The sequence below is a fragment of the Cheilinus undulatus genome, linkage group 6 (genome assembly GCF_018320785.1).
Source record: "Cheilinus undulatus linkage group 6, ASM1832078v1, whole genome shotgun sequence".
In the NCBI taxonomy this organism is placed as follows: domain Eukaryota; kingdom Metazoa; phylum Chordata; class Actinopteri; order Labriformes; family Labridae; genus Cheilinus; species Cheilinus undulatus.
In genome coordinates this window covers 20,741,806-20,757,917 of record NC_054870.1, presented here as the reverse complement: position 1 = coordinate 20,757,917, position 16,112 = coordinate 20,741,806, and the positions used below count along the sequence as shown (strand labels likewise).

Sequence of the window (16,112 nt, the reverse complement as noted above, 5' to 3'; positions counted from 1 at the left end):
CCCTCCTGTGAGAACTCCTAGAACTGAGGACAATCATTCACAGACCCTGGAATCCAGACCCAGGCGATTTATAATCTGACTTATGCAGTATGTTCTAATACGCTTATGATCATTACATGCAGCAATGTTAAACATCACTAGCACACCTCTTTGAGCAACCAAACTGACCAAATTCTGATCTTAAGACATGGAATAATAAATGAACTTGGAGTCCAGTACGACAGACAATACAATCGTTCTTTGACCAACAATTCCTCCTGACGCCCTGAACCTCATTGGATCACCAACGATCCCAAGCAGTAGTGCATGAGTTGTCTACAACATCTCAGGAACCATATGATGGATCTCTAAGGAGTAAAGTGTGATCAGAAGCTTGCCTTTTTGTCAATTTACAGAGGAATCCTGGCATTTACATCCCCTCCAAAACATATTTAATCCAGGTGCAAAGTGCAGTGTTTGTCCAGAGCTTTGATCCTACAAATCTGCATCACTGAATCCATGCTGACTATTTATTACGTTTTCCACTATGAAAAACTTAGCAGTGTTGCTATCAGTTGTTAATTTGACACAGGAGGCGAAAGACTTTCTGTTAGCCTGTCGGCCAATCACAATGCTCCAATTTCTTCTATTGTCTTCTTGGCGTTAGTGACCAATCAGGGTCTGCCAAAAATCTGCAAAAGGCGAGATAGTTATCTGCAAGTTTGGAAAGGTAAGAAAAGTAGTCCTCTGTGGCTCAAATACTGAAAAGTGTTGTTTTTGCTCTTAAAATGGGATTTTGTGGACATAGTGATATTTTCTGTTGTGTACTTCGCAGCAAGTCGTTATTTTGCCTAATAATAATAATGAAAAAACAAAAACTCCTAATGAAAGCCAAGTTCGAACCTTCAGTGCAGCAGATGTTTTTGCAGGCCTCCCCAGATCTGTGACTTGCAACAATCCTGTCTCTGAACTATGATAATAAAAAAATCGACTGTAGCATGAGGCAGCAACATAAGAAAACCAAATTAAGTAAAGATGATATGAATACGTCTTGAATACACTGAAAGTGCCACTCTGTCCGCAGCTGCCATGATGATGGACCGAAACAAGTTTTTCACAGAGGTATTAAGTGAAGAAAATCACTAGAACAGTCTTGCTGTTTCTTACCATCTGTAACTGGAGTCTGACATTATTCAACGTGTACAATTAAAAGTTCACATGTTTGTGGACTGCTTCTATTGTCAACTAATAATGCCCACTCCTCATCATATAATGATGAATCTTTGCTTGGTGTATGATTTCAAGTGTTTGATGTGTACTGAAACCTTAGTGCAGCCACATAAAGTATTCAGAACATTTCTTTTGACTTGACTAGGCCAGCCTCCGAATAAGAATTCACATAGTTGAATCTGATTGGTCAGATCTTGCCATACTCAACAAACTGATTCATATTCTCATTTATAACAAAAGAGATAGACCACAAAGTTGAACTCTTCTAGACTTGGAACAGCAGTTTCTTCTATGACAGGACTTAATCCATCCTTTTTTTTGTTACTAATAATGTCCGCATAATGCTGACCTGACAGCAATATTACACATGGCCATTCAGTACTCAAGGCTGCTTAATGACCTTTATAAGCCTGTATGGCTACCTGCCCCTGTGGGTGTAAGGCTATGTTTCTTGTTGGTTAGTGGTATGACAAAAGCTGTTAACACATTTACTAATGAACTTTCTGGGATCATCTTTAGCTTTTTCAAATTTGAATACTTCTGGATAATTTTTCCTGACTTTATGAGGTATTGGGAAATTAAAAAGAAATTGAAGGCCATCTGGATGTAACTGCTTCTAAGACCTAAAATGTATTTATGCACACTAAATAGAATTATACAAGGTACAAGTTGTAGGCAGAACTGCATTAAAAATAAGGATGCATGATATTGGATTTTTGCAGTTATCCAATATACAGATATTTACAGATTCATTTTAGCCAATATTATTGTCATTTCAGACCTAAACCTTTAGTCATTTGAACAAACTTTAAGGTTTAAGGATGAACAGAGAAACACATTTTGGTCTTTAAAACACACTTTAACATTTAAAATTGAGGATCAATAAAGATAAAAGACCTCAGCTGATGTAGGTCTGTTGGTCCGGCCTAATTCTCCAATAACTTTTAAGTATAAATGACCAAAATTTACAGTCAATCGATGCTGGTATTCACAGCCAAAATATCAGATGTAAATATAAAAATTTTGATACCTGCCGTTACTGATATTAAGCTGATAATATTGTGCATCCCTAAGTAAAAGTATTAGTAAGTTGATATTAGTACCAAGATAGGCTATGAATCACAATTTATCTGGAGAAAACAGGCACATCTTTGTAAGTTAAACATGTATTTGGGGTATTTAACTGTGAGATCAGTGATCGATTGAGGCCCCTTTGACAGATCATTGAATGTAAAACTATTTTGATTTATTATTACATGATCAAATTTTAAGACAATGGAAAGGATACTTATTTCATCAGTGCTCATTCCTCAAAAGGGCCTCCTATCCCTGAACTCATTGGATTAATTTCCTGTTGTGAGCGTTAGCACAAGGCCCAAGGACAAATACGAATATTTGCACAGTTGTGAGTTTACAACATGTATCACATTCAGAACAGAAAACTATTCAAACAATCCAAGGTGACTCTCCCCATCCTCCCTCATAAGTTGGTCCATGATAAAAGCATAAAGCTTAAAGCCGTTGAATCTTTTATGCTTCCTTTTATATCTTATGGATTGAAACATGCAAAGGTACAGCGTGAGGCCGGGGTTGTATTCTCTGGGAGATTGGACTTGCATGATTACTGCGGCGTTATCATCTGTGGTGCATACAAAAACCTGTCGAGCATGAAATCAGATCTCATAAAGATAGTGTGAATTAAATTTGTCTCCAGATTTAAATCTCTAAATCTCTCGCTCTCTCTTTGTCTGCAGGCTGTGATATGATGCATGTACCGTACTGTAGATTAAAATATGCTGATTTCGACTCGACCTCGCAGCGTCGTAAAAACTAGACTGTCCCTGCTCCCAGGTCTTTGATTCAGAAGGGTTTAAAAGGAAAAAGATTGCAGAATATGACGATGAAAGTGGTACAGAGAGAGTGTGAGGTAGGGCAGAGGAGAGAGAGCCTGATTCAAAGAGAATACATAAGGAGTCAAGTCTATGTAGGTTCCTGAGCAGTGCCTTTTCCTGCGAAAACTCCTCAGAATGGGTTAGTGCCAATCAGCAGCACTTGCAGTTTGAACAACAAAAGGTGTGTCGACAACTAGAGCAGTTTGAACTCAGTTTCTTCTGTAATGAAAAGATTTGACGAACTGTGCTGTATGTAAGGATGACATCAAAACGCCTTTGTAGCTCTCTGACACATTCAGGGAAATCCTAAACAAATCTTTGATCTCTAACACATCCCATCAAGTCAGTTAGGTGACGAACTCCATGTTGAGCCTTGTCAGCACTTCTGAGGAGTTTATGTACATCAGTGAGTTTTTGTGTTACCTTCGAGATACTCTCTTCTGGTTTGAAGCTAGTTTCAGGCATGGCTGTTCAAATCTCAATGATTCTGTTCAAAACCAGTACAGGCTGAGTTCACATGCACATCACAGCCCATTTCACCTTCTATACACAAGATGGGGTGTAAATACAGAGCCCCTCAAATGACATGGACCAAAAAAAACAAAGAAGCGTCTGGAAGGCAAAAGAAACTATGGTGCTCATCAGAAACTACCTTGTGCTCACAAGATCATTTCTGGTGGGCATAAGATAGTTTCTTGTGGGCAAAACTATCTTGTGCGAACCAGAAACTTTCTCATGAAGATGAGGAAACAATTTTCTTTTTCTGCTAATGCTAGCTAATGCTCATTTATGCTCTAAGTTTGAACTGTATCCAAATAAGGACAGACTTTTCTGTCCGTATAAACATTTCCTCCATTCTCTTGAAGCTTACATGTACGAATGTAACGTTGCAATGCTGCCGCCAATCAGGGGGCAGTATTGAGCAATGTAGCTAACAGTTCAACTCACAGTAGCAAACACAATGAAGAAGAATCATTTGAAAGAACTTAATAGAGTTTTCTGAGGAAATATAACCAAATAAGAGTATTGACATATTCATTTTCTTGCATGCACAGAGCAAAAATGAGCCTTTAGGAGCTCCATATATAAAATAAGAATTTTCTACCTATCCTATGCAACCCTCAGAGGTTGTTCCAAAATGAGTTTCTTGACTGTTACCTGTATAGCCCTTTTGCAGGTTCATCCTAGATCAAAGCAACATGTGACAGATGTTCTGAAACTGCTGTTTGGTTAAATGTGTTGGGTAGCATAACTCATATGTAACTGTGTTACATGCTAGGATAGTGAGACATTAGAGCACTTTGTAAGACCAAAACTTGAAACCTCTTTTCTATTTGTTTCATTGGTCAGTTGTAAAAACTGCCTATAGCTGTCTGTCCATCTGCTTTTGACTCTGTCAACTCTATGTCATTCTACAGCTGAATGAACAGCCAATAGTCTATCACTTCATGACCCAATTACAGAATGACATTCATGATAACCTTAACCTCTTTCATTTGCTCTCATTCTGACAGTGAACCGGGCAGAGGCATACAATATTACACAGGCTGTGCGTAATACAGTATGCCTCATGAAACAGCTCTGTGGCACAGCTGTTTCAGTTAAAACAATACATCACAAGCTTTTGACCTTACATTTCCCATTATATTCTTGTTCCTTTTGTCCAAAATATCATCATATAGGGGATGATAACATAGTGTTATACCCTTTTGCATGCCAATAGGTAGGAGAGAGAGAAACAGGGCAGATGCATCTGGGATTTTCTTCTCTTTGTCATTTATTTGAGGTGACAAAGGGTCAAGGGATATAGACCGGTTTTTCAACAATAAATTACTTCAATTAAAAATCTAACAATGGATTACTTGTAATGTCAAACAATAAATCTGAGTTATCCGATACTGTACTTTGCAGTGTGTTAGCCCTAATGATGAGATGACTCTGGCTTCACACGTTTACCTGAGACACAGTAAATCTCATAAAGTGAGTTCTGTAATTTTCCGGTACATCATATTTCAAGCTTTAGTTTTTATTTTCAATTCAAATTTATTCACAAACAAAGTCTGCAAGTTACTTTCATAAAATAACCACAATGCAAACAGTACAGACTAAGAAACATTTCATAAATAGATTAGGGAAAAAGGTCAAAGGTCTAATCCGGGATTAAATCATGCATGGATCCATTTTAGATGTAGTTACTTGCATAGTAGCTCGCTTTAGCTCCATTAGCTTTAGCCAAATCTTATATAGCTACAGTAGCAAGGCAATTAACGTTGAAGCTTGAATATGTAACACGTTGTCTCAGCATAAACATACAACCAAACACCGCTGGTAGGGCTGGGTGTTTATGGCAAAAATCATAACCACAATTAGTTGAAGTCTTTTCCTCAATTAGAGTTAATGAATGATTATTCCACCCTGCCTCAGTTTGTGCTGTAAATATTTTTGTAATTTTTTTACAACAAATAACTGAAATTTTGTGAAACTTTCTCTCCCTAACTGTGTTACTCCTTTAGTGTTATCAAAATGCCTTTAATCGTACATGGTCATTATTTGCTGGGCAGTGCTAGCCTCCTCATTGGCTGGAGCATCCTCCCTTGCTGGTTTTCTTCAAGTGAGAGTGCAGGGCGAGGAAGCGTTGCAGAGGTGTGTTATTCTGTTAGATGGCTTCAATAACAAGACTCTGACGGGTTGTGTTGCTTTTGTGGGCATATGACACTAAAAATGAATCATTTACTACAGCTTTGATACATAAGCCAATGTAGCTAAGTTAACTTTAGCAATGTGAGCTTTAACAAAAGCTAATTTAGCCACACAGCGTAGATATATAGCTACTTTGTGAGCTTAGCTTTAGCTCCATTAGCGACATAGCTCTGTTATCTATACAGCTTATGCACCTGCCAGAGTTATGTAAGCTAGACCAGTTAATAGTGGGAATGTTTTCATGGAGGACAAGCCTTTTTCCTGTAAGCAGACTGTTTACAAAGCTTTATTAAATGTTCTGTAATTAGGTTTTGCAGGTCAGGTTTTTGACTTGTAGCTTTTGGTATTCTATCCCATACCTTAAACAGAAATTGAATCCAATTTCATCCCATAATTCTCTATTTTAATGCTTAATAGTGATCAAACATTGAATTAAACACTAAAATCTATAACCTCTGTAAAAACAGGAAACAATGTTTTCAACAGTTTTTCACTTTTCTTTAAACAAATTCCCCCCAAATCTAGCATGAATCCTGATTAGTCCGAACAACTTAGTGAGCTCAGCTCTTCAGGGTATGAATAGCTAAATTCTTATGCCGACTCTAAAATAACACTAGCTGGTTCAGTCAATACAATCTGAGAATTTTCTCAGTATAATCATTATATATATGCAATACCCCATGCTGGGTAAAATAAGGAATATAAGATGTTTTTTCTCTTATAGGCTGTGCCAGGCATCCCTCACAGTATTTGTCATATCTATGCTATAACTTAATCAATCTTTCTAAATCTATTACATGCTGCCCTGAATACTTAGTATGTCCCTTTCTTCTTTTCTTCAGCTTATCTGTTGAATTCTTTATGTGACAGAACCCAGTCTGGTCTTTATATGACTTGCAAAATTCATTTTAAGGTCCTTTATTCAATTTTGTCATTCAATTTCGAAAGCTCTCGGAAAAAGTAGTTCCGGATTTTTTAAATGATAAGTTATGGGATCGTCTAGAAGACAATTATTCCTCTTCCTTCCCTTGTATCGCCCTCTCACTCTGTTTGTACAGCTATTGGAGTCATGACTCTCCTGTGTCCTCTGAGACCCTGAGACAGTGCGATAGTCCGACTCAGTAGATGTGTCCACTTTCATCCAGCGTCACACACTTCCTTCCCTTTCCCGTCGAGACCATGCTGCATGCCAGAGGTCTTTGGCAGTGTTTGTCTGCCCTGCTGGTGAACCTTTTTAGCTGGCACAATTGGAGTCTCGATCCATCTGAGGCCCCGTGCCACTTAGTGTTAGGAGATGAGTTGGACACAGAACTGTAGGCTGGGGAGAAGGGATGAGGTCTGACGCCTGGACATGATGCGTGTTGAGGAAAAGATGGCACGGAGGAAGGTTAGAAAGAGACAGATGGGGCGAGGGGGGGGGCCATCAGGAGGGACACTTGGAAGAGAGGAACAAGGATGTCAACAATGAGGCAAGCTCGAGCACGAGACACAAAGGTAACCCCGGAAATTAGGATTTGATGAGCTGCGAGCAAGAGGAGTCGAAGAGAGTGATGCTGTGACAAGATTATCTGAGGGGAGGGTGAGGAAAGAAGAGGGAGGCCACAATCTGCCACTCTTCTTTGCCGAGTTTTCACTTACCAACTTTTTGAAGCAGGAAGAAGTCGAATAAAATGGGAAAAAAGGAAGAAAGAAAACATGGAGTTACTAAAAGAAATCCTTAGGCTGTATATGACAAAGTGTTTCACAGAGAACAGAAAAAGGAGCTTGTCAGAAATAATAAGGTAGTTGAGAGAGGAAACAAAGTCAGAGAGAAGAATGACCTAAAAGAGGACCGATCAATTCCTACTATCAGAAAATGAATTGCAAATACGGGATTTGGTGGAGGGTTAAAGAAAGCTACAATGAAGCTGAATGAAGTCAGAAATGAAGGAGGGAAGACATTAACTGAAGTTGCTACAAAACAGAAAGGTTTAAGGAAAGTGTTGCCAAAAGTAAAAAGGCCCTTTTCCCCCTCTTTCCCCTGTAATCTCCTATTCCATTACTTTCTTTAGTAATGACTTGGCAAGTCTCAGACAATTTATATGGAAATCCATCTGGAAGAGCTGCAGAATAATAGACCTGTAACTTACAAGGCGATAAAATTACTTCAAAGTTATGGTTAAGATTTGGTTTGCTAAAGAAGAACTTTGTTTTTGATGCCTTTAACTGCCTGCTCGACCACATGGTTTAGCACATTTTGAGTCACTATATTTCAATGAGGGGAGTGCACAACTTAACCTGATTGAGCTAACTCTACCACTTGGTTGAGGTATGTTTTACTAAAAAAATCCACCAGATATCACTGTCTGTCAGTGGTATGTTTCTTCATTCCCTCTCCAACCAGGAAGTCAGAAACATGAAAATCATTAAAGACACTTTGACTGTTTTTGGTGAACATTTGAAAGGTAGGAATACTTTTTTGACATAGGATGGTGTTAGAGGCCTTCCTAAACATAATCATATTACTTGATACCACAAAAATATGGTGGTGATACCACCATATTTGAAAAAAACACAAAAAAATAAAAACAAAACAAAAACATAAAACATTGATAGTGGTTATTTCTTACCCAGGGGTATAAGAAATGCAAACAGAAAAAATTTCCATTGCTTTTCTCTTGGTGGGGTAGTTAAAGGGTTAAAACTCAGTCCTCTTTACTTCTGAGATTACATGACATACAGCTGTGGCTTTGGTTGCTACACTATGAATAAAGACTTGACACATATGCACTAAATTCCCAAAAACGCCCTGAAATTTTTAGAGTGATCTGTTAACCCTTACAGCCAAAGAGGTGGATGACATTCATACCTGACAACTTGCCAGGGACTTTAAAGAGTAAAGGGAATGAACCCTACATTCCCTGTGCGGGTAATTAAGCTGCTTCTTTCTGTAGCCTTCTGTGAGTATTAAGGAGTAGTTAGTGCTGCATTCAGCTCTCCAGAGTGCCCACGCCCTCTTTTGGTGAAAACCAGACCCAAGATAAATGGGGCCAATTTAAAACATTGGCAGCGATGCAAGTAAACACTTTTACGTTACGTTTTTGGCTTCAAATTATTAATAAAGTTATTTAAAAGGATTAATTATCAATAAAAAATGTTCTTTTTGAAATGTTTTTACCCTCAAATGACAAAGGAGTGTAAAAGAAGATCTCCATGGGTCTGATTTGAAACTAGAAAGTAGCAAAGAGTCAAATGCAGGACCAGTGTTGTCTTCCTTCTGAGTTTAACCTCCAATTTCCACATAAACGATCCAAACAGCTGGAGAAACATGCAAAGTACCTGGTCAACTTCAAAAAACAACACAATGTACCAACTCCTGGTCATAAATCATGATTATATCAACATCACGTCTCATCCTGTGGCACACACAAAGGTTTCATCAGGAGGTCAGTGGGTCACAAAGCTACAACGGCCCCATTGTTGAGGAAAAGTTAACTTTTGAGGTAAAAAGCCACAGAATTTTTACGTGAAACCACATACTGTATATTCTTTGTAGCAAACATTAACCTTTTAACTTCATAATATACTCACCTATTGAAGAAACAATAAAATCACGGATTAATGTTAATGAATGACAAATCAACCCCAACGAGGGCAAAATAATCCACTATTAGCATATTATTCCTGCATGAACTCACAGTTCCTTTGTGATCTCTACCCTCCTGTCTCAGTCTGATCAGGTCTGCGCTGTACTGCACAAGACTACAGACACGCTCCCAGTGTGCAAGATATCTCGCCTTCAGTCTGAGTTTAAATTTTTTTTGACTGAGGAGTCTTTTAATTAAAAAACTAAACTCTATAAGGTGTTGATCCTTCCCAGTAAACCATTTCATTTTCTTGGATTAAGTTGGAGAAATCTATTATAGAGTGCCGACGCCTTGCGTCTTTTCGCTGCATTAAGCTTAAAATGCTTTGCGTGTAAATCCTGTCGGCCAAAAGTGGGAGTAAGACAGCACTCGTAAAACAGATTTTCTCTCTCATTACGTAAAATGTATCCACGATAGTTAAACCTTAGTTCACTGTTTAGTGCCTACACCTTATGGATTTCATTTTTTATTATAAAAACAACTCAATTTAAAAAAACATGGTCAGCAACCAAAGTAGGCAAAGGATGGAGCTCCACAGGCTTAGACAGATTCAGTGGGGACAAACTGTCAGGCAGCAACATCTAATACACTCATTTTTTAATGTCCACACCAATATTCACGAGTATGTGGGTACTGACAGCTGTATTTTGGAAAATGCACAGGCCTATTTTCATACGTAAACGAAGCATTAATGAGCCTAAGCAAGAGTCTAAGCCTGGACACGATATAAACTCTAGCCACAGGAGCAAGACAGTCTCCTCCTGGCTTAAAACAGAACGCTCATTGTGGGTTTACATCTTATTCTTTGGATAAATAACATCTTTAAAATGCTTTTGATGGTTGAAAACTACCTCTTTTAGTGCAAATCATTATTGAGAGGCTATCAGTTTCAAATAGTGGAAAAATATAATTTACTAGTCTGAAATTTATCTCAAAATTATTGTAAGTTTCCTTGAAAAAAAAGTTTACATGGTTGCATTAAGTTTAACAGTTTTATTAAAATATCAATAATGTATAATTTATCATTAGAAGTATGCATTTACTCTAAAATAAGGCTTTTTCAGGATATCAGCTGTCCTGATGTGCACCCACATGTGAAGTTACATTATTAATCTGAATGAATTGGAAGCATACCAACTCAATGCTTTCTCCATTTTTACAATAATGAGTACAAAATATCCTAGTCCTTAATGTGAAGCTGCTCTTAATTAACTCTACTTATTTTTCTTGGAAATTTGGCAGCAGTACAAGACAGATTAAGCCAACAACTGTAACTCAAATGGAAACCATTAATAAAATCACTTGATTTAGATAACACATGACAGCAGATATTTTCAAGTTCAATTCAATAAGATCGGTAATATTTTAGATATACTCTGGCTTGTAGGAACGCTAAACTTTGAAGGGTCAAAGCTATGAATGAACCTCCAGCACCCAGAGAAGATAATGTCCTCACAATGATAATAAGACACAGTGACACCAACACAATCAACATCCGACATTTGACAAATTGTTTAAGTGCCGAGGATGGTTGCGGTGCTCGACCACCCATACGTTCAGGTCAGGAGGTTGGATGTACAAACAAAGAGATGGGTGTCACTTCAGTGAACACCCGTGTTGTTCTAGCAAGGACAATTACCCTAATACTTACTTGGAATTAAAAACCTCATTATAGAGACTTAATTAATGGACTGGAAAGTAAAGGATATTAACAAAGAGCAAGTGATAACAGTGTTGTTGCATTTGCCACATTTAATCTGCATGTCTCATTTATTGCCCAGTCTTCCTCGTAATCAAGTTGAACATTTCATATTCATAATGAGAGATTTAAGTTTTTAAATATTACCACTGAGGGATATTTTTCTCACATTGGTTAATTATGAGGTAAAAATCCCCAAAGGCGCAGTGCTCTTCATCTAAATGGTGCTTTAACAGCATGCACCGACATTGTTCTGCTGCTATGTTAGTGCCTCAGTGACAAGGTTGGATGTTTTTTTGAATGAGAAACAGAGACATTAATACGGCATACATTGAGCTGTGAGGAAAGTCGGAGCAGTTTGAGTGCTTCCTTCAGCTATATGGCACTGAGAGAACCATCTCTCTGGGACATAATGATATGAAAGATATTACATTAGGGTGAAAATGAGGGTGTTTAAGAAAGCAGCAATAGAGGAGGTAATGGAAAGGTTATATGAGGACAGAAGCATCATATTAATAGAGGGAGACAAGGTGTCAAACCCTGAAATCAAGGTTAGCTTTAGATTAGCATAAAAGAAAACGTCCTAAAAGGTTGGGAGTATTAGTAATGAACTGTAGTGTTCAAGACTCAAGTACTCAGGAGTATTTTATGTTATTTTTTTAATCTAAATCTTGTTTTGTTTTGTTTTTTTTTTTCCTCAGGAGGTTGGATATTTTTCTTGTAATGTTGGTACTTCACAGTAAATACAGCAACATAATTTAAAAAAAATGCAGAAAAGTAAGTAAACAGAAAGATTCCAGCTGATAAGAAACCCTAGAAGAGAATAAAAATATACAGACTATATCAAATATGTACAGAATATCCAAAGCTAGGCATACATCCATGACTTTTGTAACTGTTAATAAGAATAACAGTAAAATTAAAAATTGTTAATAATTTAAAACTATCATGGAAACTTTAACTTCTAGTGAATTCTGGTTCAACTAACAAACAGTGTTATTTTTTGTGACTTAAGTTCACTTGTATCATGTGAAAAACTGGCCATGAAGGGAGAGGAGGTCACAAATACTTCTAAAAGCTGAAGACTATTAAGCATTAGGAATGCATTAGAAAATAATAATACTTACCTCATCATCTATAAAGCATTAACAAATAATGTATATCATTCACATTTGCACAAGCTTAACGGGTGCTTTGCTAATGAATTTGTACGTGCTTTACTCATCATTAATACAGCAATAAAAATGTTTAAGATGTGTTTATATGTGTTTAGTTGTTGCCTGTGGTACAGCGATCCCCTCTGGGTTCTTTTTTGTATTGTTATTTTTTGTAATGTGAGACAAATTTGCAACACAAGTGAAGTTATCCACTGAGTAAGAGTATCTACCTCTAACTTTAGGTGCTCTTATAGGATACATGGTGCATATTCTTCATCAGTATGCATTGCTATGAGGTTGACTCTCTGCTTTGTTCTTGCCAGAGGAGACCCACTTAGCCACATATTATTTAGAGATACTGCAGCTCTGTGACTGTGGCCACCTCAGAATCATTCAGTTAAGTAGATGACAGTAGATGCATATTTCATAACAACTGTGCAGAACATTGGTGGCATTAACTGTGAGGAAAACGCATTCATCTACAGTTATCATACAAAGCTGAGAAAATCAAACGTTTCATTGCACTGTTCATGTCAGTTCATGCATCCCTTTAATTTGCAGCATGGTTTTCAAATTTAGACACAAATCCCCTGTCAACTAAGGTCACCTGTAACCCTAGGTGACAGCAAGCTTTGAACCCAGAATTAGCCGATGAAATCTGCATTACTTCTGGGCACAAAACATCAATGAAGTACAAGCTAGAAACTGTGCAAGTAGATGCACTAACAAAAAGGATGTTTAGCTCTGAGCACAAATTAAATTATACCAGCTCAGGGAGAATATTTATGAGTGTTTTAAGGGTATGCCATAGAGCAATTATGCAATAACCATGTGCAAGACCAATATAAAACAGTCATTTCAATATTTTCTCATGTTTGTGCAAAATTTCTTGAGTTTTGACTGATTTTTACTCTAGAGAGGAAAGAGTAAAGTTGAGTTTGGTCCATGCATCGTTTAGTGTTTGGGTTCTGCTTAAAATACAAAATGACATGTTGCATGAAACCAGCCTTTGACTGCAATGCTGCATAATGGCTGTAAGCATCAATGCGTATTACAAGAGAAATATACAGTAAGGATAAATTTATTGGGAGAAAATTAATAGTTTATTAAAAAGGCAGCAAATTACAGTGTACTCAAATAATAGTGATCAACTAAATGACTCAGGCTTGCAGCATGACTACACAATGTTGAGGACACATTAGTGCACATTTTGATTTTTTTAAGTAATGAATTGAAAACTTACTTGGGTCAGACAGGATGGAGTCCGTCTTGGGCAGGAACTGGTCACAGCGGATTCCCTGATAGCCTTCTCGACACCTGGTAGAGAACAGAGAGTGAGAACGAGGATAAGTCATTGAGTCAGACGGATTTGAGCGGGAACAAATGCTGCAGCAACTGATAAAATGCAAAAGCTGCACATGAAGCACCTTGTCCCTATTTGAGACAAATGTAGGGAGGGCTGAGTACTTGCGGAAGTGAGCTGAATGGCAAGAAAGTGCAAGGTAAGGCAAGCTGACAGGGAGAAATTAATAGTGTGGTGATCTTTAAGGGCTGAAACCTGCAGAGTTTTCCTGAAGAAGACATCTGTCTTTTCAGCCAAAATCACAAATTGGGGCTGCAGCAGAACAGAAACAACCAATCCCCATTAAGCGAGAGGCTATAACCTTTCTCTGTGTGATGCTAAATGAGTTTCGGCTTAATGCTTGGTCGTAGGAAATCACGACATGTAACATTCTCTCAAACACTACAAGAAACTGTCTGAAGATGCAGCTGAACTTGCAGATAAGGATAAATATGCTCCGTTAATCACAGACGCTTTCCCTGGCCTCTGCATCAAACTTTCAAGAAATTCCAACAGTTGACTTTGATTGGCACACCCGCGAGAGTGCCAGTCACGCAATGATCATTAGGCAGCTAATGAATTCTGAAATGTGCCCAGGCTGTTCATCAAAATGTCGTAGGAAAAGGCAATGCACTGTGAGAATGTGTTTTTAATTAAATTCAGCTCAATAATTATGTCCTTATCAACATATAGAAGTTTCTTACAGTGCACAAGGTAGCACAGGAGCTAAAACTCCAGCATGCAGTGTAAAGCCTTAATTGGATGCCTCGGTCAGTTTAGATATCAATCTTTGCCTCAGGCCATCTGTACATTGCTTTCTATTTCTGCTTTTCTCTGCCTGTCTCAAAGAAGGTCTTATTTATATATATATGCAAATATAAAACTTAAGGTAGTCAGCTGTACCTTTTCAAGATTTTATCTTTTGAATCATTCGGTCACTTCATCAACTATTCAGTGCTACTAAGTCACAATATTTTGTTCTACTCAACCTGCATCCCAATGCCTCCTGTGTTTATCCCTGTGGCTTTGTTTCTAGACAATCCTGGATTAAATGTGGCTGCTCTGAGAATATACACAGCCCCCAAACTGAGGTACCATCCATGTCCATTCAGACAACACAAGACGCCTGCACTAAAATCAAACTTTTAACAAAGAATACAGAAAGAATGGAGGAAACCAACGTTTAAGTCTGAGTGTTAGAAGTACCCCCTTTTTGTCTTTCCTCCACAGTGAGTGATTTCATGATTAATTATTAAAGAAGAAGCAGTAGCAGGAGAAAGATGCACTCAAATGTGCATGACTGTTGTACACTGAGGAGTGTCTTTACTACTGGGAGAGGAAGGGAAGCAAATTTGTGAGAAATACAGTCTGATACTGAGTTTAAGTATGAACAACAACATCAGTCTTGCTTGTGCCTTAAAGTGAGTGTTATATTAAAAAAAAACAGAAAAGCACTTGGAGAGCGCAAACCTCCGCCATTAGCCCTATCTCCCAATAGTGAAGAATCCTTTAAAAAAAGCCTGCATCCAGATGGTGATCCGAATCACTCCCAAAATCTAATCAGTTTTTCCTTATGCCATTTCTGACATTTCCTGAAAATTTCATCAAAATCCGCCCACAACTTTTTGAGTTATGTTGCTAACAAACTAACAAACAACCCTGCCGATCACATAACCTCCTTGGCGGAGGCAAAAAGAAGTGAATGGGCATCAATTTGTTCAAAAAGGACTGATCAAAGCCTCAAAACTTTTGTGCAGTAAATCTAAGTTTGAGAAAAAGAGATTATTGTCTCAGATTGTGATGCACAAAGGCATCAATGATGAGGATTTGTTTATTCACAGCTACAGCACATCAAAATGAAAAAAAAAAAAAGTGTGAGATAAAACCAGAAAGATAAGAAAAAGAAAACAAATGAGATTAGTTTCACATCTTTGGAAAAACATTTTTTTTTAAATCAGTTTGTGAAGTTTAATTGGCATTCTTGTTCCAAATGGGCAATTTGTCATCCCCAAACAGATTGCATTTTAAATTTTTTTTGTTGAAAAGGTTATAAAGGACTTATTTATAGTATACTTACAAGAATAGGACACTTTAGACATACAAATGATGTTATGTAAAGTTTGCTAGTTGGTCTATTTATGGAGGTCTCCCATAGGAATGACTCTGGGTACAGCATTGTCAACATTGTACAGTTTCTATGCAGGTCTTTCTCATGACCTATGGAGTTCCTGCAAACCACTGATACCTTAGTTCAAATTGCAGCCAACAATAACAAACACTATATGGACAAAAGTATTTGCCTCCCTTGCCATTACATCAACAGGGACTGTAATGACACAGCATTCAAATACATGCACTTTAATATGGAGTTGGTCCTTTTGCAGCTCTAACAGCCACAAGTCTTCTTTTAAGGCATTCCGCAACACCTCCGAGTGTTTTTGTGGGAATTTGTGTCCATTTGTGTCATTCTGTAGAGCATTTATGTGG

General features: G+C 37.7%; 1 protein-coding gene across 2 annotated transcripts in view; it reads right to left on the bottom strand.

Annotated features, from left to right (window-relative positions):
• Positions 1–16,112, bottom strand: part of LOC121511377 (pro-neuregulin-3, membrane-bound isoform) — a 568,578-nt gene that overhangs the window by 98,022 nt on the left and 454,444 nt on the right. The window contains exons 3-4 of one of the 2 annotated variants that reach the window (XM_041790028.1): positions 13,527–13,600; positions 10,562–10,564 (exon numbers count right to left, since the gene is read on the bottom strand). In XM_041790028.1, coding sequence (XP_041645962.1) covers positions 10,562–10,564; positions 13,527–13,600 — 77 coding nt within the window. The remainder of the gene's footprint in view (positions 1–10,561; positions 10,565–13,526; positions 13,601–16,112) is intronic. The other variant, XM_041790029.1, reaches the window with a different exon arrangement.